This window comes from Panthera onca, chromosome B3, assembly GCF_046562875.1.
Source record: "Panthera onca isolate mPanOnc1 chromosome B3, mPanOnc1 haplotype 2, whole genome shotgun sequence".
Lineage (NCBI taxonomy): Eukaryota > Metazoa > Chordata > Mammalia > Carnivora > Felidae > Panthera > Panthera onca.
This window is the reverse complement of record NC_138344.1, coordinates 118,606,940-118,634,928: the sequence shown is the minus strand read 5'-3', so window position 1 is coordinate 118,634,928 and position 27,989 is coordinate 118,606,940. Positions and strand designations below refer to the sequence as shown.

At 42.8% G+C, this 27,989-nt stretch overlaps 1 protein-coding gene across 2 annotated transcripts in view; it reads right to left on the bottom strand.

Annotated features, from left to right (window-relative positions):
• Positions 1–9,795: 9,795 nt before the first annotated feature.
• The window catches only part of LIN52 (lin-52 DREAM MuvB core complex component), a 110,013-nt gene continuing 91,819 nt past the window's right edge, over positions 9,796–27,989 (bottom strand). Inside the window, exon 7 of one of the 2 annotated variants that reach the window (XR_014137835.1) lies at positions 9,796–11,878. Coding sequence is in view for 1 of the 2 variants with exons in the window: in XM_060620254.3 (XP_060476237.1) it covers positions 11,827–11,882 (56 nt within the window). In the remaining variant the exon portion in view is untranslated. Of the gene's footprint in view, positions 11,883–27,989 lie in introns of both variants that reach the window. The other variant, XM_060620254.3, reaches the window with a different exon arrangement.

Here is a 27,989-nt window from a genome sequence, read left to right as displayed (position 1 = left end):
TTGCACATGTTTTTTGGTGGACGCCAGCACTCATTTCTGTTGGGTATATACCCAGAGGTGGAATGAACAAAGACTGTGTATTCCTCAAGGTCACATAGACCTGGTGACTCCACATTCCCGGCAGTGAGGCTTTAAGGTAGGGATGGGGAGTCAGCTTTGAGAGGCCTCTTGGGGAACTATATGCCCCCACTGGCTGTAGATGGGGGAGAATAGCTATTAGAAAAGAGTCAGGGAGAGAGCCAAAGAAGCACGACATGGTTCTCAAATCAAGGCCACATGACAATGACATCAAAAGTGTGCTACATGAATGGAGGCTGGTAGGACAGATGAGCATAGGAAAACAGAAGCCTCTGTTTGGGTGGGTGGGGCATGTATACGGAAGAAGCAAGAACAACTAAAGTTCTCATTAGATTCTGATTTACTTATTTTAATTCACCTCATGGAAAATAAATTTAAGTTCCCCTCTCTCTTTCTGCATTTATTTACATGACCAACAGAGTAAAGAAAAGTGTTTTGGTGACCCAGATATCATGTTTACTTCCCAGAGATGATAAAGCTCAGTACGTGCCCCTTGAACATTTCTAGCCCTGCAGAAGTCCCCTTCGAGTTCAGTTCATCCCCTGCAAGGTAACCACTATTCTGACTTCTGTCGTCATAAACTAGTTGTGCCTGTTTCCAAAGTTTACTCACATGGAATCTGACAGTTTATGTCAACATTTACTGAGCATTTATTATGTGTCAAACACACTGCTAAACGATCAAAGTTTCTTATTTGCTCTTTCCAACAACCCCCTTAACTTGAGAGAAAACCAAGTTCAACAAGGTCAAGAATACTGTCTGAGGCCAGGAAACTATTAAGTAGCAGAGCTTGGATCCAGACTAGAGTGATCAACTGTCCCATTAGCAGGACTGTTGCTTCCCCTGGGGACCCCGGAGTCCTAAGCAAACTGGATGGTGAGCCACCCTATTCAGACATGGATTGGACTCAAAAGCTGGGTTCCTTTGGTTTCTTTTGGCTTCAGATTTCACGCAAAGGTGCATATGTTGTTAGCACAATTTCATGGGGAAAGTTCTGTCTCAAAAAAATCTCTGTGATATCAGCTTTTTACTTGGGTTTCGTTCTTTCTTTCTTTCTTGCTTGCTTGCTTTCTCTCACTGTCTCTCTTTCTTTCTTGGTTTTGTTTCATTTTAAAGAAAGATTTCATTGAAAGTAGATCTGGGTAGGGCAAGAACAAAATTGTTCTTATTAAAAGGGAAAAAAGGGAATTCTAGCATATCAGTCTATCAAACAAGGATTTATTAAGCATCTGTGCATTGAAAAAGAATTTTAAGATAGTCCCTGACTTCAAGAAGTTTATAATTTACTTGGAGAGTTAAGAGTATGGTGTAAAGAATAAAATTAGAGGGTAATAAACAGGAATAATGATCACGCACATCTGAGTGTACATCATGCCCTGGGGGGCCTTACATATTCTATCTCATTTAATCCTCACAATATAGCTCTGAGATATGTACTGCTGTCATACCCAGTTTGGATGAGGAAATCAGGGCTTGGTGAGGTCAAGTGATTTGCTTAAACAATACACTGAGCTGTTCACTTACTATTTGTAAATGAGTTATACCTCCAGGCAATGTTAACTGAATGGGAAACCACTGAAGATGGGAAAAAATTTTCTTTACCCATCTAGTCTTTTTTTTTTTAAAGTTTATTTACTCATAATCTCCACACCCAATGTGGGGCTCAAACTCACAACCCGAAAATCCAGAGTCACACATGCTCTGCCGACTGAGCCAGCCAGGCGCCCCTCCTCTCCTCTTGAATAAACTATTCCCAATAATTTGGAGCAACATTTTAAAAACATGTGTGTTGGCTTGTTCCATTTTAGTAATTCAGGTCAAAATGCCATTTTTAGCCTCAATGACTTGGGTGCAGATAGGCACAGCTTATGGCAGGCCACTGGGCCACGGGCCACGGGGCCACGGCAACCTGCTTGGCCCCATAGCCCGGCTCCAGTCTTCTTGCTGCAGTCAGTCCTGCCAGGCATGTACAAGGCTACCTGTCCCCTGAGTCCTCAAGGCCAGCTTCACCACCTCCCCCATCACACCCCAAACCTTATCCCTTCAGTCCCCAGCCTGCCCCGTCACCCATCTCTGCTTTCCAGGTTTGCGGGCCTCCACCCAGAGGCACCTTCATCATTCGTTCCTGACATGTCGACTTTCATTTTCCTAGGACGAACCTCATCTGACAATCTCCTGCCCATATTTCTAAGCTCTCTGGGTCTCGCTGGGCTATTTCTCTGTCCTCTCTGGGGTTTGGAACACCAATCATCTGCAGGTTTCATTAGCATGCTGTTTACCCCTGTCTTTCAGATCATTAATGAAGATGCGTAGTGAGACACCAATCCTCGCGGCCCCCACCACGTGCCCCCTCCCATGCCCCCGCGCTGCTGGAATCATTATCCTTCCTGGCGTGACAGGGTCAGAACCAAACCAATTTGCATCAATCTTTGGTGATGTTGTGAGGTGTCGCTTGCCCTGCAATCCTCACGTTGTAACAACTGCTTCGGCTGTCTGTTCTGGCATGTTCCCCTCTCCTTTGGAGGGCTGACCGGACCTGGCCACCCCTCCTCTTCAGGCTGAAAGCCCCTCACGGTCAGGCAGGATTCGGGGCTGTGTGTGGCTGATATTTTCCCTTTGTTCTGCTATCCTGAACTGGGCAGAAAGGAGCACCTCTCTGGGAAACAGGATGGACAAGGGCACATACTGGTGACCTGGAGGGGGAGGCAGGTGTCTCAGGCACAGAGTTTTTCTTACTCATCATGACATCTGTTTCTGTTGAAGGAAAATGAGGACCAAGGCTCCCAAAGGCCCTGCAAGGCCTAGTCGGATGCCTGGGCCTGTGTATTCCAGGTGCCTGGGTCTGGGGTGGATGAGCCATTTCTTGAGGACAAAGTTCGCTCTTCTGCATGATTTTCCTGTCACCTGGCTCGATACTTTCATCCCTTCTTTATCAGTGTTCCATGGCTCTGCTTCCCGTCTCGCAGGGAAACGGACCAGACACACACTTGTTCCCAATAAAGGTGACAACCGCCCCCTGCACACCCCCTGTGTCCCTCAGACCCCAACCTGCACAGAAGACATTTCATTTTCTTTCCTGAGGGTGCAGCGCCTCTCTGCCTGGTGGTGTGGGATGAAAATAGAGGAGTCTCGTTCCAGAGCGCCCTGTCCCATGCCTACTCCTGGCTCCTAGGTCCTCTTTTTCTTCCTTCTCTCCCAGTTGGGAAGAGGAAAATGAGCAGGAAGAAAGCAGTGAAGGAAACTCTCACAAGCACAAGGTCTGAGATAATGTTTGGCATGCCTCAGAGCTGGGGAAATTTCAGCCTTAAGAGTCCACAGGAAAATTCGGTGAGGTAAATTTTTCTGTGTGGGGGTGAGCTGAGGAAAAAGAGCTATTTTGCAACACTGAACATGTACTGAGAGAACATTTCTCTGTTCCTGAGCAAAGGCTCTGTGGCGTGTGAGGAAGGCTGGGCCCTGGGACTAAGTGTGTTTAGGGTACAAGTCATTTCATTTATATTATGTGTGATGGAGTAGGGTCTGGGGCAGGGCTGGATGCTCAGTAGGTGCTCAGTAAATACTTCGAGGTTTATAGATTGACAGACTTTTTCATACACAGGAACAAACTTCATTACTATAAACAAATGTCATTGGTGAGCTCTGTGTGTCCGCACGTACATGTGCATGTTAAATAGGCTGGGTGGATAGGCAGGACCTTTGAAGCCCTCTATCCTCAGCTCCAGAGGCTTCCCCTCCCATATTATAAACACAACACATGCTTCTGTAAAGAGTCTGGAAATGTAGGAAAAAAATATTACCCACAATCCTCTAATCAGGCAGCAAGTACTGTTAACACCTTGGTCTATTTCCTTTCAATTTCCCCTCCCCCCATATTGGACATCATTTTGCATTTATAATTTTACATCTTGCTGTTTTCACTTACCCTTATGACAAACCATTTCTTCCATGGAATTAGAGCCTTTTTGCAAACGTACTAACTGGCTGCATAGAAGTTCGCTATGTGAATGTACCATAATTTAATCGATAGCTCGAGGTATGAAGGACCTTTGGGCCAGCTGGTTTGAGGCAAGTGGCACTGTGAGAAAAGCAAGGGATGAGGGTCAGCCAGTAAGAAGGTAGAGGCAGTGTGACAGCAGAGACAGATGGAGGGGAGCAGGAGGCCAAGGAAGAAGTTCTGGGGAGCTTGCTTTCCCATGAACCACCCCATTCCTCAGAGACCATTCATGGTTCTGACCCCTGCACATCCCTCGTGGCCCTGCCTAGGGCTTTGATGGTGGCCGTAGCCAATGCTTCTCATTTCCACTCAGCCTAAAGTCACTGACTTTTCCAACCTGACTCTTCTCAGCTGCTCCTTTGTGTGAAGCCGCTGGCTCAGGCCGCTTGGCTCCTGGGGCTTGGCTGTATCCGGGAAGGGCCTGGGATGTGACCTTCAGCCCTGCTTGACCCCGAGGCCCCAGGCTGCAGAGTCAGGTCAGGCTGATTGCTCTCCATGGGCTCCCAAAGAGGCAAAGCTGAGAGGAGGCTGCTAGGGGGGAGCCCAGGCCCAAGTGAAACCTGCTCAGTCCTAGGAAGGGAGTATCTGAAAGAAGGATGGAGGGATTGGGGTAGGGGTGGGGTGAGGAGAGGGGGAAGAACAAGACAGAGAAGAGCATTTCTGTGTAGTAACTGGAATAGTACGAGTGCCCAGCAACTGTTAGGACCATCAAGACTAGTGAAGCACAATGAGCTGAGGCTAATGCCGACCTCAGTGTCAGCTCAGAAATCTGCCACTGACTGTCACACAGAACACCTTTTCCTTCCCTTGTTCGTTAGCAATAAATAGTCTTCAATGCCACCGTCTGCAGAGTCAACAGTGGTATTTGCTGCGTGTCCGTGCCAGCACCGGCTGCCCCACGGGGTGGAAGGATGGGGGCACGAGTATTCAGTGAACTGTCAGCCCTCCTGAAGAGTGAGAGAAATGGGTTCTCTGCTTAGCCTATTTCAATGATTCAACATAACCAAAAGTTACTGTATGTTCCCTGTAAGACATGCCAATTTTTACCAAATGTGAGTATAATAAAATAATTAAATAATACACTGAATCCAGTTTTAAAGATCTATCCATCAAGCTCTTATATAACGGGGAAGATAGGACCGAGTACTGTTCTAAACACTTCCAAGTACTAATTTCATCTCTACAGTGACCCTAGGAGTCAGATGCTATTGTTGGACCCACTCTATAAGTGGGTAAACTAAGGCACAGAGAGATTAGGCAATTTACTCATGGCCACATGGCTAGCAGATGGCAAAAATAGGATTTGGACCCAGGCAGTCGGACATCAGGGTGTATGCCCTTATGCATAATGCTTGCCTGCCTCTTTAAAGTAGAAAAGGCCCCAAGGACAGCTGTGGCACAGAGAGAAGTGACTTGTATGACCACACCCCGCCTCTCTCTCAAGATCCAAGCTCTTACCTTAGACTAACAAAGTTATGAACACTGAGTATCATGGTGCAATTCATACTTCCAACAAATTCTTATTAAGCGCTTATTATGTGCCAGCTACTATCCTAAGCTCTGTTTATAACCAAAGAAGCTGTAAGAGACTGAACAAATTTGGATCAGATTCTTTGACATCTCCTAAAAGTTACTTAAAAAGTCAAATCTTATTGTTACCTCTGTGTGTCGCAGACAGGGAAGATGGAAAAACAACAAAGTAACTCTGATTACTTGAGCTTTCTGGCTCCTTGGATTCTAGATAATGGTTTTCTGGTATTGGAGGTCACTTTCAGAAGCATCGAGTATAGATCAAAACAGAAAACAGAGAGCAGGAGAAGATGAAAATATGTGTGAGTCAAACTCGGCTCAGAGCTCGAGTTTAATTGAGATTCCAAACTGCCACTCTCCCCTGCATTCCTTTGTCCCTGGCTATGACCAAGTTCATGGCTGTATCACCCCTCGTAATCCCCATAATGGGCTGTAGTCCTGGGGGAGCAATTTCTGTTTATTAAGTAGCCAACTTCTGAGCCATATGGAGTGTGGCCAGTTGTGGCTTCTTGCCCTGGCAGTTGATGAGCCACTTTTCTGTTTTGAAAAACAGGGATCTTTCAGGAGAGAGAACGGGGATAGAAAGCAGGGGCTATGGGAGAGCCAAAGACCCAGAAGCGATGGGTGCTGGAAGCGAGGGCCCCTTCCAGGTCATGAGCTCTTTGAGAGCAGAATGCACATGGAGGTGCCTGGCCAGCCTTGAGATCATGCACTACGGGTGTATAGGCCTTCAATGCAGGGCCAGGGATGGTGCCACAGTTATAGCTGTCCACGATGCCACCAGTGGGGACATGTGGGAGTGGGGATGAGGAGACCAAAAGGGAACAATAGGCAAGAGGTGGCGAATGAACAGGGCGAGGCAAGTAGCAGAGGGTGGGTCTCTCCAGAGGTTCTGGAATTCTCAGCACTTGCAGACAGCCGCCCAGGCAATGGGACCAGGCTGCACCCAGAGCAGTTCTCTCAAACCAACGGCCTCTTCGCTCTCTGCCCACAGCCCCAGCGTCTGCCTTTTGGAGTCAGGGAGACATTGCAGCAGCTGCTTAGCTGTTTAGACACCCTGTCCCCTCAGTGTGTCCCCCCTCCCCCTGGCATCTGTCCTCTGGTTAGAGTTGTGTGAAGCGGAAGACAATTTGGGGCTTATTAGTGTCCCAGGGAGACATGTAACTTGTGTTGCTGGGACCCAAACAGCAAGAGTCTTAGCGGCAAACTCCAGCCGAGAAAAGACTGAGGAATTGTCTCACCTAATTACAGGGAATGGCCCTCTTTGTGTTTGTGATTCGGTACGGTTGTCCGATCGCTTTTGATCGCTTTTCTCCATTTGCTGGCTCAGGCCATGCTGGAATTGTGCTAATTAGAAGAGAAATGGACAGAGTGATCTTGTCAGCCCTGGTTACTGGTGGGGACAAAGCGGAATATTATTCTGAGGCAGTGTTTTGTGAGGGCCCTTCTTCCAGCTCTCATTAGGAGGAAGGGGCCCACAGGAGGGGAAGGTTCCGAATGCCTGGCCTGGCTAATGGAGCATTGGGGTGTTCGTGTGCTAATTAACAGGCTCTGCCAGCACTTGAGCCAACCATGAGCCTCCCGGCTGCACCTGGTGCCACCTGAAGCCCCCAAATGACCCTGCTCGTGAAGAAAAAGTGTTGGGCAAAGAGTGGGAAGGCTGGTGGCCTCTTTGGGCACAGCCGGGGACACATCTCCAAAGTGCCAAAAAGCCTACACAGGTAGGAAAAGTCAGTTTCAGGTCAGTCAGAACTTACAAACTCGGAGAGGCCACTCTTTGGGGTGGGGGCTACAAGGCTCTCTGGTGAAATGAAGCCCACGCAGGGGCCTTATAGCTGGCAGAGGATGAAGAGAAACTGGAGGACATAACCAAATGCTCGTAGGTAGATTTTGTGTAGAAGTTGAAAGCTGGTAAGAAATCATGTCCTGTGACCACTGGGACCACCCATTCACCTCAGTCCACCAGCCCATTTCCTCCCTTCCTGTTCTGCCTGTTTCTTTTCTGTGATGCCTGAATCCTGGAGGAAACAGAGGGCCCAGAGCATCGCACTGGGAAGGTAATTTCTCGGTTTCATTGCAAAGCTCCTGTGAAAGTCCAAACACCCTTCATAAGTGTAGAGGCAATGGAATGACTCACCAGCTCTGTTTTCGTGGCCCGGAAGCCAGAGGAGCTCCAATAAGCTGCAGCTGGAGGGCCACAAACAAGCAGCAGTTACCAAGTGTCCATTTAAAAAATATGACAAATGGGTAACAAAAAGATAAAGAAAAATTAATAATGGCAACTTGATATTAATACAGTTAATAGCCTGTGAACTTTTAGTGCTCTAATGATGGAAGGAAGGCCAAGCAAGTCAGCAGAGGCCAAGAATCTGAGCCTGAAGTGAGCAAGAAGCAGTAAGACAGTTGATGAGCAAAGACTTGAATAAGAATTTGGAAACGGGCCTCCACGCACCGATGCTATTCTTCTCAAGACAGTGCTGCTCAGTCAACAACAGGTGCTTCTACAGGGAAGGCATTCAGAATGGCAAAGGGAAAGGCAAAACCAACCTGTGGGCAAATGATACATAATTGTTTACTGGGAAAATACTCTCTAAAGATTTAATTTTTTTTCATTTTTTAAAAATGTTTATTTATTTTTGAGAGAGAAAGACAGGGCACGAGTAGGGGAGGGGCAGAGAGAGAGAGGGACAGAGAGAATCCGAAGCAGGCTCCAGGCTCTGAGTTGTCAGCACAGAGCCTGACGCAGGGCTTGAACTCATGAACCGTGAGATCATGACCTGAGCCGAAGTTGGACACTTAACCGACTGAGCCACTTCAGGCACCCCACTTTCTATAAAGATTTAGGACAGAACAGTCTGAATGCTGTCTCCGTTGTCAGTCAGCCAGCCAGCCGTGCTTTTCCAGATCAAAGAAACCTACTGCCCACCCAGTTGTTTTCTTGGAAATCAATGATGAGCCAATGATGCCACGCAATTTACTTCTCTCAAACAGAATGTTTCTCTAAAAGGGCATGATGCTCTGCTCTATGGCAGGTAAACTATCAATGGGGGACAGCACTTGTACAAATACTTGCTCTTCTCTAGTTCTTGAGCGGAGTTGAAAAGGAAGTCACGCTAAGAGTTTTAGGAGGTGGCAGAGAAATATTTGTTTTCAGCCCATCATGTATAATTGGAAGCCCACAGGCAGGTATTGACCCCTCCGGTTCAAAGAAGACACAGAAGAATAACTAGATATGCACTCAGATCACTTAAATATAAGGCTAGGTTGGGAAGAGTTGTAAGGATGTTATACATAAATGTTGTAGGATTGCAGGGGGAAGGGGAAGGATTATTTCCAGCTGGTTCATCAGGTGTTAATAGGAAGGGTAGGTTTGATATGTGCAAAAGGGATTCGAGACTTTCTAGGAACTCAAATAGCATGAGCAAAGGCACTCAAGTGAGGAAGTGGGAATTGTTCAGATTAACTGGAACCGAGACTTCATATATTGGAGAAGAGGGTTGATTAGGATTACATGCAGAGAGTTTTAAATGCCAGGATAAGAGACCCAGACTTTATTATTTGACATGAGGAGGTATTAAAGGTTTTTAAGGAGTACTTTAAGGAGTTGAGAGGCACCTGGCTGGCTCAGTTGGAGAAGCGTGTGACTCTTGATCTTTGGGTCGTGAGTTTGGGCCCCATGTTGGGTGCCAAGATTACTTAAACAAAACTTAAAAAAAAATACTTTAAGGAGTTGAGTAGTAATGAGCTTGGATGGCTGGCAGAATAGACTGGAAGCCGGGAGACCAAGTAGTAGATGGTCATAAAGCCCCACACCACCCACTGTGATATTAGAGAGGAAACCAGCAGGTTATTTATCATTACAGTTGTACTTTCTTTTTTTTTTTTAATTTTTTTTTTGTTTATTTATTTTTGAGACAGAGAGAGACAGAGCATGAACGGGGGAGGGTCAGAGAGAGAGGGAGACACAGAATCTGAAACAGGCTCCAGGCTCTGAGCTGTCAGCACAGAGCCCGACACGGGGCTTGAACTCACGGACCGCGAGATCATGACCTGAGCCGAAGTCGGACCCTTAACTGACTGAGCCACCCAGGCGCCCCCCCCTTTTTTTTTTTTTTTAAAGCAGTTGTACTTTCTGATGAAGCGTATGCTTTAAATATGCAACGTGGCCCTTTGAGGAAAAACTCACTCTCCTATAAAAGGGACGTATTTATTATGACAACACAGAAACCATCATATACAAAGCACAGTCGTCTAACACCCTGAAGCGCGCGCGCGCGCACACACACACACACACAAACTATACATCAATTTATAATATCAATATAAAAATACATCATTAACATTTCTAAGGACGACAAATACAAAACCAATAAATATCGCAATTCTAAAACATCTACTTACATTAAGTGCTGGTGAATAAGATGACAGTAAAAGAAAGGCCAAAGCAGACCAGAAAACCAACTACAAAGCCTCGGGTTACAGACCTGAGTTGGATTTGGGGAGGTATCCTCATATTCTCCATATATTTTTCAATTTCCCCAAGCACTTAAAAGTGCCTGATGTCATCAACTCTCAAAAACAGAGCAAAGGAAGAATGTGACGTTATGGCACTATTTTTTGTCTTCCCCTCCCCTCCCCTCCCACTCTCTATTTCTCCCTCTCCCACTTCAACCGTATTTAGAGGAAAAAGGAATGCCAATAATAAGCTTAACTTAAAATCTATGCCTCTCCAGACTGAATTTCTATATCGCATCCAGGCAGAATGTCTTTTCTCATACTTACCCTTTGTGACTTGTGTTCAGTTTGTCTCCCTTATCAATACATAAAATTGCATGGATGGCAAAAATGAGAGAAAAAAATCCAACACTAATTCTAGCATGGGAAACAAGGCACAAATGCCAGAAATAGTTAACGGACCAGCTATTAAACTGAACAGTGCTGTACCCTAGCACAGACACTCAGGACCAACAGTTCACCCACAACTTTCCTTGTATCCAAACACCATCAGACAACTGCCACATGGATGTTCTCTGCATGAAGTTTGGGAAACCTCATGTACTTCACAGAACATTAGAGGCTGGGGGCTGCCTTATAAGACAAAATATGGAGAACGTGTGTAATCAATTTTACGCATGGGTTAGGTTTTCAGGTTTTAACACAGGGACAGATGACTGGCAAAGAGCTCTGTAAGAGTTGTATTTAAGTCAGGAAATTCTCCCTTTCCTTTCATGTGTGTGTGTGTGTGTTTCTGTTACATTGGTGAAATATCCGATACGTGCCACGAGAGGGGACAAGGGGACAAAACACTGCCACCGTTCCACAGCACATTCCTTTCACGTCAATTAGAGTTTCTAGTTTTTCATCAAATGGGAACTCCTGCAAACAACCTTCTTCTCCTACCTTTTAGGCCATACTGAATCTTGTTTGAAATTGTAACAGATTAGCTAGAACTCAAAGGTCCTTTCTTTCATCTTTAACTCAGTCTTTGAGGTCTAGAATCCAATACAACCTTGTATGAGCCTTTCACTAGCTAATCCCAGGAGGGACTTGATACACAGGGATCCCCTTTTCCTAGAATCAGAACGGATGGTGGGGAATGAAAGGCACTGGGGGATGGGGTTATAGTAGGAGGTACAGAACTTTTAAAGCAGGTGTGCATTTCAAAAAGATTCTGGCTTCTCCAGCTAGGGATTCTTGGAACCCAGTATATACTGGAGAGTTCACAGGTCAGGTTGCCTGGTCTGTTTCAGAATCTGATTGGTATCTTGGTCTCCTCACCATAAATACTTCCTAAGATATCAAGTACAAGTCAAAAGAACCCATCCAAACAACGTGTTCACAACTGACTTTGCCATCACCAAATCAAATCAATTGTAAGATCCTGGGGCTCCTGACCGACTTCTTCAAACAAGAGAGCAGCACTTTGACCTTTAAGGATGATACGCCCCCTGGTGTTCCCCACATCCAAGGCTGAGCCGGTCAAAGTCTGGAAGCTGATTGAATAACTGCACTTGATCCTTCTGTAGAGAATCTGTAAAGCAGATTCCTCTCTTGCCGCCGAATGTCCTCCGAGACGCAGAATGTCAGGAACAGGGGGAGAGGGTCAGTCCTGGAGGTGTACCCTCCGGCCTCTCGCCAGGAAGCAGAGAGTTGCACATCGTCACAGCTGCACTGGGAGGGGAGCATGGTTCCGGTCCCCGGGACATCCTGTCCACAAGCAGCTGCTACTTCTTGGGCTTCTCCAGAATGTTGAGAAATTTCCCCCTTGTCATCTCTCTGGCTGGAATCACAACAAATGGAAGATCAATGAAAACCCAAAATCTGGAAAGGAGATCTCAGGAAAATGTAATTTAAAAATGCAGGTTGATTTAAATTGTATACAAAGGTGTGACCATAACAGACTCAGTCACCACTAACCTCCAAAAAGAGGTTAAGATGAACAACTACTAATTACTAAAACTGTACAAAGCTCTTCTGAAGCTGACAATTGCTAGAAGACACAGGCCAACCAGGGAAGACTTTATCATCTACCTTTAAAAAAAAATCCCTAGGGAGGGGCGCCTGGGTGGCTCAGTAGGTTAAACCTTGGACTCGTTTTCAGCTTAGGTCACTATCTCAGTTTGTGGGATCAAGCCCTGCATTGGGCTCTGTGCTGACAGTGCAGAGCCTGCTTGGGATATTCTCTCTCTCTCTCTCTCTCTCTCTCTCTCTCTCTCTCTCTCTCTCCCCTCTCAACCCAGCTTGCGTGCACTCTCCCCCTCCCAAATAAATAAATAAATTTTTAAAAAGTCTCCAGGGAATTCCTCTAAACCTACCTCTCTCTCAGAATGTAACCTAATAGGGGTGCCTGGGTGGCTCAGTCAGTTGGGCGTCTGACTGCGGCTCAGGTCATGATCTCACAGCTTGTGAGTTCAAGCCCCGCATTGGGTTCTGTGCTGACACCTCGGAGACGGGAGCCTGCTTCGGATTCTGTGTCTCTCTCTCTCTCTCTGCCCCTCCCCGCTCACACTCTGTGTGTCTTTCTCTCTCCAAAAATAAATAAAAACATTAAAAAAAAAAAAAAAAAGAATGTAACCTAATACTCATGTTCACTATGTCAGGGGGTTTGCTCTTGGAGACTACAATCCAACCAAGATTAGAGTCTTCTTTGGATTGTTGGTCTCTGGACATTTATAATCTCAAATCAAAATGAGAGATCATTTACCCCATCTCCCAGCAGTGGTAGTCCCTGGATGCTGTAGTATAACGGAGTTTATATTCCCTCAGTGCAGTTCATCTGTGGATGGTGTAATAAAGTCGGGTTTATAGAGCTTTGGTCTTCTCTCTCTTGGCATTGTCAGTCCTTAGATATTTAATATAGCCAGGCAAGGTTTATGTGTCTTTCTCTGACTTTCAGCACCATCAATCTTTGAATGCTGTAGTTACAAGAGGGTTTATACAGCTACTTTCCTACATATGAGGCTTCGAAATGAAAGTAAAACATTTCTCAATTACAAGGGCCACTCCAGAAGCCCGCTGTTTTAGCTCCGTCAAGCAAATCCTCAAAAAGCGTATGTATTATAATACCCCCTTCATCCTCATCCCCACAAAATTGTCTTTTGGGATCTCTTAAATAGATTTAGCAGTGCTGAAAGTGTCCAATGGTTGGTCATGGAGGCCAGAAGTCTTCTGCAACCATGCAGTGGGCACACAGCAGGCTGTGCCTGTGGCCTCCTAAGAATATGTCCCCGCCAATCAGTGAGGTGGCTGGAGAGGCACCTGCAGAATGAGAAGGACCTTCACCCTAGCCTCTTTGCTGCTTTATTTAAGCCCAGAGATGGTGCTAGATGAATGGGCTCTACTCCTCCCTCCCTACTAACATTTAGTAGTTCCTGGTTTATTTGTACAACAGAGAAATAAAACAATACAAACTCTGTAGCCATAGGAAAGCTTCTGGTAACTGCAGTCCATATATTCCTCATCTCTCACAAATTCTGGAGCTCCCATGAAGGGAAAGGAAATCCCATTACCTAGGAATGGAAGCCCCAGTGCTTCCATTCCCCATGTGCCCATTCTTCCATTCCCCATGTGCCCATAAATCCTGGCTCAAATCAAACTTCCTTGGTGGATTTATACCAAACCCTATACCTACAAAGTAACTGTAAGACCTGCAAGTATTTGTTTATATGCTTGTCTTCTTGCACTAAAGGTTAAGAATTGGGGGCGGAGACTCTGTTCCACTATTCTTATTTATTTTTATTTATTTTATTTTTAGAGAGTGAGAATGCACGAGCGGGAGAAAGGGGCAAAGGGAGAGAATTTTAAGCAGGCTCTACGCTCAGCTCAGAGCCCAATGCGGGGCTGGATTCCATGACCATGGAATGATGACCTGAGCTGAAATCAAGAGCCGGATGGACACTCAACCGAATGAGCCACCCAGGCGCCCCTCGTTATTCTTTCTATTACCAGCAGCTAGTACAGAGCTAGACCTAGTATCTGCTAAATAAATGTTGGCTGGGTGAACGATAATATATAAAAGAACTATTCCAAGTAGGAACACAATAATGTTAGTTTCCTTCCTTTCTAGAGGCAAACAGTAAGACTTGTTAATCGCCCTCAGTGCTTCATTCTCTCCACTGTGGGATTTTTTTTTCTTCTAAATTTACCTTACTTATTTGGCAAGAAAAATAATTTCCTTTGATGGAAGTAATGCCAGATTAATGGAGAGATGAAGGTGGGGGGCAAGGACTAACTACCCTAGAGAAGTCCTAACAAGTACTTTCTTGCCCAGGGGAGGCAGCATGGACTTCTTTCAGATAACACGAGACCTGAACTCAGTTTAAGTTCCAGCTCTAGCGCTTAGCAGCTGGGTAACACCTTGGGCTGGGCCAGACCTCTGAGCCTCAGTTTCTATATCTGTAAAACGAGCAGCATACTAATGCCACCTGCCCTGCTTTTCTCTTGGGTATTCAGCAGGGAACGTGCTTGGTATTAATGGCACCATTAACACTCCACATTTTCGGAGTGAATGAATGAGTGAACTGTGATAAGGGAGGCTATCAATGTTAAAAATCCCATGGGGCGCCTGGGTGGCTCAGTTGGTTAGGCGACAGACTTTGGCTCAGGTCATGATCTCGCAGTTTGTGAGTTCAAGCCCCGTGTCCAGCTCTGTGCTGACAACTCAGAGCCTGGAGCCTGCTTTGGATTCTGTGTTTCATTCTCTCTCTGCCTCTCCCCCACTTGTGCTCTGTCTCTGTCAAAAATAATAAATAAATGTAAAAAAAAAAAAATCCCATTTCTTGGAATCTTTTTCCTCAGCCTGATCCTATAGGAACTGACTTATACTTTTGGCCACAGTGGGTCTCATCATTTATTTCTATTGGATGGATTTTCTGCCTACTCTCCAGTGCTTATTAAGGAGTTTTACATAGAATCAAATGATCCTGCAACATGGCTAGAAGCAGGTACTCTGGGAACCAAACATGGGTATTACAAAACTCTGCTGGGTAGAGCAGAGCCTTGCTCTAAAAATCCTGGGCCAGGAGCACTGTACTGATCTTGCCAATTATTTCTACCTGCTGCCCTTCACACCCCCTGATTCTTTTCTGTTTTTTTTTTTTTTTTTTCTCAAAATGGGAGAATGACCAATATTTTAAGATGTAAAATTTAAAAAGACCCAATCTATTTGAGGGATCAAAAGGATTTAAAAGGCAAAATAAACAGATTCCAAAGTCTCTCAGTGGCAAGCTCTCCTTGAATTTAACCAATCCTTTTTAACAACCCTCTCCCCACTCAATCATTCCTCCCCCTTCAACCTAATCTAAGTACACAGAGCTGCAGAAACCACCGTAAAAGTAGAAGTAATTCAAAGACTTCATCTTCTACATGGGAGGGGAGAAAGTTTTCCTACTCGCCAGTCCCATATAGGAGATATACGAATTCGTGACATAGCTGCTCCCTAAAAGAGGGCTGTGCCCTATAAATCACATCCTAAGCACCAACCCCTCTTTGCACACAGAGAAATTGCTGTGGGTTAGGGGCAGCTTCAGAGCATGAGCCCTCCTGTTCACTTGTTTTCAGAGATGTTAACATCTCTGATTAATTCACATACCCTTTATTTTATGCATTTCTTTATCCTTGCCTTCCTGCTTTGCTGCAGTGTGAAGATTCTTACCGACCTGCTATAGTAATCACCGCCCGCTAGCCGCACCCCCCTAAACCTAGTGAAATTGTTTAGTGATGCCAACCGCGCTTTTAATTTGCAAGACATCAGACACAGAGGTAATTTATACCAACATCTGTTCATTTTTGACTTCTGAAACAAACTCGCACATGCTGCTACAAAATCCCATTAGGAGTAGGAAGACAGCCTTCTGCTACTATTCTGTATTCCTCTTACACACACACACACACACACACACACACACACACACGCTCGCATGCGTACACACACACCCCTTCCAGCAGGGTTTTATATGTAAATGTATTTCACTAAAAAACTTCCACTAGAGATTTCAAATCTCTTTAGGGAAAAACCTTTAGAGATGTCTCTGGCTTCCTTACAGAAGAGAGGAAGACATTTCTACTTCCCTGCCTCGTTCCATCCCTTCTTCTCCCATTAGTTACAGATTGATACGATTCTTGCGTTAATGGCCATGGTAAGAGTACGTGCTTCCCAGCTTGACGCTTCTAGTTCCTCTCTTCTCCTGGTTCTCCTTTCTCACATTGTGTTACAAGACAATCCTAGATATAATAAGATTGCTAGAGTTTTACCTAGAGTTAGTAACATTTCTTAACTATTTTTTAAATTCTGGATTAATTCTCTAGGATGATGAGGTTCAACAGGAAGGCAACCCTGCTACCACATTCCAAAAATTATGCCAAGAGGGATGCACTGATCATCAGCTACCACACTGTATGCTGTGCAGAAGAGGAGCAGGACCTCCATGTCAAGTCATGATTGACAGGCCCTTCTATTGCAGTGCACAGACCATGAACGGAGAAAGTCACAATATAGACTGTCACCATAGGGTGAATGTGTGAACTGCTGCGGAGAATGTGGGAGAGGAGACCACTTGTACACATTTAAGGACAGCAAATGGATAAACTACAAGCGACCTCCAGGTTTATGCAGTTTCTATTACCCCCTTCATAGCCTCCCTAGGGCTGTCAGGTTCATGGCAGCTGTAAATACCTGGGTATACTTAGAGAGGTCAGGGCTGAAGGGAGGACTGCATCCTGCCTGCTCTGAAGGTAGCGTGTGGCTTAATACAATCTCTTCTTTAGCTTCTCCAATTCCTCCATCTACAGTTAGCCTTGCCTCTGGCTCCCCTTCCACAACGACTATCCCCAAACTGCCTTCTCTGCAGTAAATTTTCTTGGTGGCTGGTTGAAAAAGATTCAGTGGTACAGATTGATTTCTCACCAGCGAGGGGATGAGGGATTACCAGAGGCACCCTGGTTAACGAGATTGGGTGCAGAATCTCTCATGAGACCAACCCTCTCTGCCAGGGCTTTGCACCTTTCGCCCATGACATATGGGTTTCATTACAGAAAGATTTTCCAGATTATAACTTTGAGGCAATTGCCTGATAAAATTCTGCTCGGCTTTAATGTAGAGAACAATGTAAAGATTAAGTAACTTTTTAATGAAATGGGAGAAACTCATAATGTTTGGTTTTCAATTCCAATGCAAACTACTTTAAATATTTCTGTGCCTCAACATAATTAAAAACATTGTGAGGCGGAGGAAAGGTACAACAGGCTGTTTTCAGGAGACTCTAATATGACTGGCAGGGAACAAAGGAAATGGCATACCACCGTGGAAAGGGCAGGGCTTTTAGCACCGGACAGGCTTGGAATCGAGCCCCAGCTCCTACAATGACCACTGCAGGCAAGTCACTGAGGACATCTTTCCAAGCTTCGGTTTCCTCATTTTTTTTTTTTTTAATAAAATTCACTCTTTTTCTTTTATTTTTTTTTTTAAAGTGAGCTCTATACCAAACACGGGGCTTCAAGTCACGACCCTGAGGATCAAGAGTCGCGTGCTCTACCAACTGAGCCAGCCAGGGCCCCCTTGGGTTCCTCATTTGTTCCAGGTGAAATTAATAAACAGGTCACATAGGCATTTAGTAAATGCTAGCTACTGTATAACTATCTTTTTCTTTCTTTCATTTCAAACAAGAGTTTACTTAGGCAAAGAGACACTTGATGGGACAACTATCTAGGATTCATTTCTTTTTAAAGCAATTTATCTCTACTTAAAGACAAACTGTCCTACGTGCAACAGCTACGTACAAAAAAGTGATACGACTGTCCTTGGTTTTACGATAACAAATGAAAAACATTAAAATTCTCCAAATGAACAAGGTATGCAAGGATTTTGTTGTTGTTGTTGTTGTTAAAGTGAGAGCAAAAGAATTTACTGAAATACAAGCTAATAGGAGCTGAATGAGCATGCCACTAATGGGGAAAGGGAATATTTTCACTGAACCAGTATTTCACCCCATTCCATATCCATTCAGTGTTGATCAAAATACAGTAATGGCCATTCAGTTTTTTTAAAAAAGGCCATATGCTTGTGTACGTACACCAGTTGCTTTATGTACGATGAAGGAAGGAGGAAGGGGAAAACGAAAGAACAGAGAAATCATACTGCAGTGGTCAGGATGTGGTTGAACCAAACTGCAGTCTGCTGTTGGAATGTATCTTCAAACTCTACTTCCAACTGTGCATGTGTGTCTCTTTTGTGAATTGGTTGCCCATCAAACTGGTATCTGAACTGCCTCACTGATAAACCCTGTTGTGCACAATGGCCCTCATTAGTTTATTCAGTGGCATACGCCTCTTAAATTGCACCACAGAACAATCCCGCCCTGCCACCTTCAAGTTAATATGACTACCGTTCTTAGTCTAGACTCCTTCCTTCCTTGGGTTTTTCACTGGCCAAGGTGAGTGCTGGAGCTCCTCAGCTGCCATTTCACAAGAGGTCCCAGGTCTGCACAGAATCAGTGTTCAGGCAGTATCATGATAGGCAAAGGGGGTCAAACTTTACTTTTTAAAAGATCTCAAATGCAAAACAAAAGGATGCATGAATGTTTTGCTTCTGTGTAACACACATAATTTGGAGAATCAAATCTGCCGGAGTAATGCTGGGTATTAGAGGCAGCTACCTTCCCAAACTACACCAGGGGCTTCTTCCAGCAAAGAGGAACACATAAAATCCTAGTTTAGTTTCAATCAGTGTGCTAAAAAGCTATTTATTTAGTTAGCTTCCTAGAAAGATGTTTCATAGAAATGATGCCATTTGTTAGAATTATGGTTTTGACTCTTTTAAAAATTACTTTTTTCGTCCTTGAAACCTCGAATGCATTCTAATAACTATGACAAGAGGGATCTCCTAGTCATCACTGTGTGCTGTGCAGGAGAGAGAAGCAAGAAGTGGGGGGAGGATGAATAGTTAAGTCAGTCACATGAAGTGACCACCATGTGCTGGATATTAGGGAAGATTCAAATAAGTCAGAAGGGGCCTTGAGATGGAGCTAGTTGTTCAGAGGTTATCTTGATACATTAGAAGGGAATAAAAGGAAACCAATGGCATTTCGAATTCTGATTTCTCTCTCCCAGGAACGTGGAAAGTTTTTCTGTTGCTCTGGCATACAGCCGGTGCAGAGCAGACCAGTACCGGGGCGGTCTGCCAGATGGAGATTCTTCACCATGCTCCAGTTCGGACGCCCGCACAAAACGTACCAGTAAGTGATCGATAATTCAAGTCAAAGGCTAAACACTTTTTAATGCCTCTAACACAAGAGCAGCTGGTGCTGGTGCCATTGTCAAGAACAGAAGGTGCTATGAACTGAGTATAGCGTCATGGATGAGGAGGGGTCTCTTGGAGCCTCGTTGAGACACTCGGTGGCCCTCAGAAGGTGGTGTAATTGTAAGAAGGTCTGCTGACCATTCTCAATCAACCCATGGTAGAGTTTGCAAGTAAGAGTCTTTAGTAGAAACCTCACTTTCTCTAAAATATAGATGTAGCATTTGAATGTAAGCAGAACAGCCTTGAGGCTTTGGCCTATTCTTTGGGCATAATAAGCATTTCAAAAAGGAGACTACAATATATACCTGAGAAAAGAACAGTCTGGATGCTACATCTGTAACCAAACTATCACTGACTGTGAAAATCTCCATCCTGACAATTCCCAAAAAAGCCTTTTTTGGGCACCCTTTCCAGATTCTCTTTCTATTGGGTGTCTTGTCTCTCTAACAGGACTTTCTTCTTCCAAAAGGGTGGGATGGGTGAGAAGAGTGTTCCCTCCAGGGAATTCAGACAAAGATGATTTTATATCAGACATTTTCCCTCCAATTCACATTAAGTCCAATTTCTAGAGAATGTTTTATCCAAGATATAATATAAAAAAGAAAAACCAGTACTCAATGTACAGGTAAACAAATTTGGACAGTTCCAATATGGAAAATAATTTTAATGGCTTTTCACGACAAAAAAAAAAAAAAAAAAAAGGACAGAAATATCCAGCCAACAGATTTATTCTCAGAGTATAAAACATCAAGCAGGAACATAAAATATGGGAAGTGTCAGCCATGATGCCTGAAGATTGAAAGCAGAAGTAGAAGAATCTTAATTGTCAGGCACTTGAAAAATGTTGTATTCAGGTGGAAAGCCCGTGTTTCTCCATAGACTCTCCTTGCCCTGCCCTCTTTTAAGAGCAAAACAAGACCAGATTTCAAATATTCAATCCTTATCATCCTTCTCCCTACAAAAAAACCAACCAACCAAACGAACAAAAAAACCAAAATAACAACAACAAAAAAACCCCAAAGATTTGTGCTCAGGAATGAGAGCTAACAAGTTATTTGTATTTTGTTTCCTTTTCAGAGGGGTTCAGAGGCCTACTTCATAGTTTCATTTGGTTCTCTTTTCAAGGGTAAAACTCACCTGAATGAAAGGCAATGAGATCAAAGCAATGGATTAATGCTCTTGGGGTGAGAACTTTTACTAAACACTTATAAATCCGTGCAGAACATTCATGCTTCAGGGCATCCATAGTAATACATCGTGGTGAAACACTTATTATGACCAAAGGCTAGCAGCTTCACACAGTCTTAATTTCCTCATCCACAAAATGAGGAGAGCAATAAATCTATCATGGAAGGTTAAGATAAAACAACAACTAGTCAAAGTGACTTAACCGGTACACAAAATATTTTGCCTCAAGTTAGAGTACTTTATCCATAGGCTCTATTCCACTCTCAGGAAAATCAGAGCAAGATCACAGTATAGATAAATTTCAAATGACTTGGACATTAAGACAACTTTCTGCTTGGAACATCTCTACTTCAAGGTGCTGGCAGTAACTAAAGTCTACATAGAGTAAGGCCCGGTCTTCTTGACCCCCAGGGCAGGGAAAGAGTTACATCTTCACACTGAGAAGCCAATAAAAACCTCTCTTGATTATAATTTAGATAAGAACCATTGGATTGAATAATAATGTCTGAAACTCCCCTAGCTGTTTCACCTTGAGACGTCCATCACTGGGTTAAACATGATGCTAATTGCATTTGGATTGATTAATTTCTCTCACTCCTGTCTATTCGAATAACGCTTAACAAAATAATCATAGCACCCAGAGCCAAATCTTTTCCGTCAAAGGAATGAAGCCATCAGAACAGGCAGAGATGAAAGAAATGAAGATGACCCGTAATTACTGCTACGGTGATATCATTACCATATTATACAAAATGAGTGTGTGGGGGGAGGGGGAGTGGAAGGAGGAGGAGCTGAGATTATTTATTTTTTTTAATGGAACCCTACAATCTAAGAATACAGATTTGACATCGAGTGGAACACACAGAAATATAGAACTTTAAAAAAATACAAATCTTGCTCATGAAATTACAAAATCCAACAAACACTGAGGCCCAAGATACATCAAGTGTCTTGGGCTGTGAGCAGGTATTATTCACGCCACTATTTTTTCATCGCAATAACACTTTGTGTATGACTTGCATAGAGATTTAAGATGCTGTCTTCATGCCACAGCATTCCTATAGTTGCTGGAGAATTTTTCTTTAAGCCAGGAAATAATATCATTTCACTTTAATATTGTTAGAGGTGGCCTTGTTTGTAAAATTAGAATCTGCATTTTAACTGCACCTAGTTCTAGCTTAAGACACTAAAGGAAATGTCTATGAATCTTCACGCATGGTTCATTGGACAATAACATGGACTTAACTCACCAGCAAGGAAGAATATAATATTAGTTCCCAACTTTCTTATTGTTTGAGATGACCTTTTTAATACTTAGGATACAAAACCAAAGACTGCATAGGATTTGAACTTTAGGTCTAAATCCTATCACTTATTAGAAGGCGATCTCAAGTAAATTATGTAGACTCTCTGTGCCTCAGCTCCTTCGTCTATAAAATGGCGATCAGTATCAACCTGACTGGGTTGTTTTAACACTTAAAATAATACTTTTATGTGCTTAATATCAAGAAAAAAATCAAGTGCTTGTATCAAGAAAAAAATTTCTCCCTAAGATGAATTTTGTGGTTATTCTATTTATAGAACCTTGAACAATTTGGTTATTTCATTTACTAAAGTTAAACAAACACTTTAAAGTACCTTTTAGAGGCACCTGGGTGGCTCAGTTGGTTAACCGTCTGACTTTGGCACAGGTCATGACTTCGTGGTCCGTAAGTTCAAGCCCCACGTCCGGCTCTGTGTTGACAACTCAGAGCCTGGAGCCTGCTTCAGATTCTGTCTCCCCCTCTCTCTGGCCCTCCCGCACTCACATTCCGTCTTTCTCTCTCTCAAAAATAAAAATAAATATTAAAAAATTTTTAAAGTACCTTTAATAAAAATTTTAACAAATATTTATGAAATAAATAGGATACTTAGAAGGTGCATCATTTTAATAGGCCAGAAATATCTGAGGGATATTTTTGAGATGGTATTTTAAACATACAACCATCATTAAATTGAAAGCAATAAAAACAGATATTGAAATTTTAGCTTGGACAAGAAGTTCTATTTTCTTATAACAAATACTCCCAAATAAAATGAGCCTATGTGTTCTGAAATTGTAATCAGTAATAAATGTGAACAATGCTTTTTTAAAAGAAAAAAGCAAAACACTGTCTTTCTGCCAGGTTAAAATAAGAGTCTAAGCCATTTACTATGTTAAATCACTTATCACTGCTTTCTTTCTGGCTAAGAGAGGCAGTGCAGTAAAAAAAGGTTTATCTTATCTGGCTTTGGAATTAGGTCTAGATTTCATCCAAATCCCATCCCCTATTTCTAAGTTTCAAGGTCTTGAGCAAGTAATTTAGTTTTCTGAGTTTTCTTCTCTGTAAAAAAGGAATTATAGAGCAGACTTTGCAAAAGTCTGAAAATCTGAAAATACAGTAGGGAAGTCAATAAATGGCGGCATTAATCATTTTTATCCTTCATGTCTCAGCTCAAATGTCACCTTTTCAGAGAGGCCTACCCTGATTACCCTATCCAAAGTGAATCCTCTTACTCTACTCTTTCATATCAACCCATTCACTTCTTACAAAGCACTTACCCAAATCTGCAATTAACTCTATTTAACTTCATGCTCCATGAAGTTCTGTAGAACCTCCTGCTGTATCCCCATCAATTAGAACGATACCAGGCACACAGTAGGAGGCCAACTATATGTCTATTGAAATAACTTATTCATATATGAAGAAAAAGGAATTCTTCTTCCTTTTCAATTCTTAAACACGGTGTACAAGAAACTTTTTTTCTAGTATAACTACATATACATTTTACCCTTTGACCCAGCAATTCTACTTCTAGGAAACTATCTTAAAGATATACCAGCAGAAATTAAATAGGGTATTCACATGTCCATTCATTTCAGCACTATCTGTAATAACTGAAGATTGGAAACAACCCAAACACCTATCTTTAGACTCCTCTTTATAGAGTACTGTTCAGCTATAAAAAGGAATAAAGAAGTTACCTATATATTGTTACGGACAGATCTTCAGGACATATTGTTAAGTGAAAAAAAAGCAAGGTGCAGTTGCACTATATGCTAACTAATTTGGATGTATACTTTAAAAAATAAAAAATAAAATTAAAAAAAAAAAGAAGTATTGGGCCACACACACAAAAAAAGGCAAGGTGCAGAAGACGATATATAGCGTATTACCTTATGTAGAAATTAGGAAAAGGGGAAAACACATATGCACATTTACTAACATTTTCTTTCTTTTTTTTTTTTTTTTTGAGAGGGAGAGAGGGAGGGAGGGAGGGAGAGAGATGGGCAGCGAGCATGAGTGGGGGGATGGCAGACAGAGAAAGAAAGAATCCCAAGTAGCCTCCATATCCAGCACGGAGATCATGACCTGAGCTGAAATCAAGAGTCGGACACTTAACCGACTGAGCCGCCCAGGAGCCCCATATTTACTTATATTTTCAAAAGAAACTATGGAATGATCAGGTTTGGTATTCATTTTTACTAATAAAGACAGTTACCTCGGGGACAGAAATGAGAGGGGGAAGGGATAGAGATGGAAGGTAGACACTTTGTACCTTATTTCATAAGTTCATTCTTTGGGACGCCGTATTAATATTTTATATATTGAAAAACAAAATTAATTAGAAAAAGGCAATCTCTAAAAATTGAAATAAAATAACTTGAATTTATAAAGTTTGCATAACCGCACAGTACAAAAGTTTAAATTGTTTTATTATTTTTTTAAATTGATTTTAATTCCAACATAATTAACTAATTTTATTTTATTTTTTATTTTTTTTTTTGAGTTTCAAATTTTTTTTTAACGTTTATTTTTATTTTTGAGACAGAGAGAGACAGAGCATGAATGGGGGAGGGGCAGAGAGACAGGGAGACACAGAATCGGAGGCAGGCGCCAGGCTCTGAGCTATCAGCCCAGAGCCCGACGCGGGGCTCGAACCCACGGACCGCGAGATCGTGACCTGAGCTGAAGTCGGACGCTTAACTGACTGAGCCACCCAGGCGCCCCCATAATTAACTAATTTTAAAAGATATTCTGAGGTTCCTGGATGGCTCAGTCAATTGAGGGTCTGACTCTTGGTTTTGGCTCAGGTCATGATCTCACGCTGTGAGATCAAGCCCTGCACTGGGCTCTGTGCTGATGGCATGGAGCCTGCTTGGGATTCTCAATCCCTCTCTCTGCCTCTCTCCTGCTCACGTGCATTCTCTCTCTCTCTCTCTCTCAAAATAAAAAACTTAAAAAGAAAAAAAGACATTCTGACTATACACCCCCATGAGTATATATCCTAAGGATATAAAAGAAGCAGAGAAATCTTAAATTGCACCCAGCAGTCTTGTTACATGTAGTTAATTCTTTTGATGCTAGCTTTACTGTAGGTTGAAGCAAATAATTACATTAATTATTAGGAAACAAGCCTTTCAGCATTAAGAGAAGAGAGACATCACTATAAAATCAAATACATTAAATAAAAACCCTTTAACATCTTTAATTTGAACTGGGCATATTGGTAGGAACATTAATTTCCTTTTTTCTTTTTCTTTTTTTAATTTTTTTTAATGTTTATTTATTTTTGAGACAGAGAGAGACAGAGCATGAACGGGGAAGGGTCAGAGAGAGGGAGACACAGAATCTGAAACAGGCTCCAGGCTCTGAGCTGTCGGCACAGAGCCCGACGCGGGGCTCGAACTCATGGACCGCGAGATCATGACCTGAGCCGAAGTCGGCCGCTTAACCGACTGAGCCACCCAGGCGCCCCTCCTTTTCTCTTTTCAAAAACCAAACTGAAAACTTAGTTACCAACCCTGTCCACAGAAAAGGACTAGAAGCAATGACAGCTTAGTAACAATGAGTACTATTAGTACTTAGATTTCTACTAAAAGGGACTGGAGCTCTTTGGAGAAATGAATGCGATCCCAAGTCTGAAGAATGAGGAAGTAAATGAATCAGGGCTAACTTGACATGCTGAGAGCAAGAAAATTACCCAAGATCACAAGGGTCACGTCAAATGACACAGGAGGCAACCTGAAGGGCATCCACTAACCAAGGGTGGGACAGTTCTGAGTGTCAAAAAGATTACTGATTATAGTAGACTGAAACACATCAAATATAAACATCTATAATATTTTTTAAAAGCGCTCAGTCACTTCAACTCATTTCATGTTCTGAAAATTGATAAATAAAAGGAGGGGATGGGCACCTGGGTGGCTCAATAGGTTGGGCATCTGACTTTTGGTTTAGGCTCAGGTAATGATCTCATGATCTGTGGAATTGAGCCCTGTGTTGGGCTCAGCGCTGACAGTACGGAGCCTGCTTGGAATTCTTTCTCTCCCTCTGTCTCTACTCTTCCTCCGCTGACACTCTTGCTTTCAAAATAAATATATATATATTTTTAATGTTTATTCATGTTGAGAGAGAGAGTGTGAGCAGGGGAGGGGCAGAGATAGGGGACAGAGGATCTGAAGCAGGCTCTGCACTGACAGCAGTGAGCCCGATGTGGACCTTGAACTCATGAACCCACGAACCTGAGCCGAAGTCGGACACTCAACTGACTGGGCCACCCGGGCACCCCCTAAATAAACATTAAAAAAAGTAAGTAAAAGGAGGGGAAAATCTAGCATTTTTCCTGTCATTCCTATTTGGACTGTATTTCAGGGAAACCAAATAGTTGGTGATTTATTAGAATCACCATCATCACCATCATCATCATAAAAAGGATCAGACTGATACCACCTAAATCCACTAACCTTCACTGAAATGAGAACAAATGGAGGTCACGTGCTTCCTGATGTGAAGCAGTAGCAAGCACACAGTACCACTTGGCATTCTTGCCAAAAAGACTGAATCCAAACTCAATTTATTCTTTTTTCAACGTTTTTTTTTTTTTTTTTTTTTTTATTTTATTTTTGGGACAGAGAGAGACAGAGCATGAACGGGGGAGGGGCAGAGAGAGGGAGACACAGAATCGGAAACAGGCTCCAGGCTCCGAGCCATCAGCCCAGAGCCTGACGCGGGGCTCGAACTCACGGACCGCGAGATCGTGACCTGGCTGAAGTCGGACGCTTAACCGACTGCGCCACCCAGGCGCCCCAAACTCAATTTATTCTTTATCAGATTATAGGAAATATGGGGGAAAAGAGGTACATGTGGAATGCTACCACCAGGATAAAATCATCAAAATTTAAAATGTGGGACAGAGGATTTAAAAAAAGAAAGACAGACCCACCCACCCACACACACAAAAAATGCGAAATCCTGCTGGACAAACAACGCAGTTCTCTTCAGTAGCATGGGGGAAAGACTTGGAGGAAGTCAGGAGTGTAGTTATAGAGAAGATTAAGAAACTGAGGATTCACATCAACCATATAATGTGTGGGATCCTATCGAGATCCTGATTTGTACAAACTAATTTTAGAAGACACAATTTTGGGCCAAACTGGACATGGACTATAGATGTTACTAAGGAATTATTATTTTATTTTGTTTGGTGGAATAATGGTGTTTTTTTTTTTTTAAGAAAAGGTCTCCTCTAAAAAAAAAAAAAAAAAAAAAAAGGAAATAAAAGAAAAAATCCTTGTCCATAGATAATACTTGTCCATAGTATCTATTTCACTCCAGCCACAACAGGAACACAACAGTGTGATACAAGGATGTAGAGATAAACAAGAATGGCAGAAAGTTGACAATTCCTGAAGGTAGGGAGATGGGTATGTGGGTTCATTATAGCATTCTATTCTCTCTACTTTAGTTTACTATATACTTGGAAAATCTCCACCATAAAAAGAAAACCTCACCAAACGCTTCTCTGGAAATACAGCCTTTTCTCATTATCACTACATATCATAATACAATGAAGAGAAGGCCAGGGAACAGAGACCGGGATAATTAATTCTGCAGAAGGCTTGGAAATAGATGGACAGGGAATACTGTAGAAAGGAGGTGACTTTTCACGTCATGAATGTTTATTTCCATCGTTAAATTCCTTGGATGAGCAACAAATTACACATGACCAAACAATCAAAAGCAGATTATATATTTTTTAAAGTCTACCAAATCTAACTCAGGTTAAGCCTAATAATAAGGAGCAGCTGCCCCCCAACCTTTCTCTCTCTTAATTATTTAAGAAATCATATTGACATATCTAAGAGCACGGTTTTCAACTTATTCAGAAAAAAATAGCTATGAGAGAAGCTGTCTGGCTCGACATGCTGCTTCTACATAATTCTCTGGGAGGCGGAGAGGATAAAACCTTGGTTACTCATTTATGGAATCTTCTCCGGAAAAGCTTTAGAGGTCAGTAGCAAGACTAACTTTAAGCGTAGGTTAGTCCAATAGCTAACAAGTTACAAAAAGTAATAGCTTAATCTAAACTTTCACTAGTCCA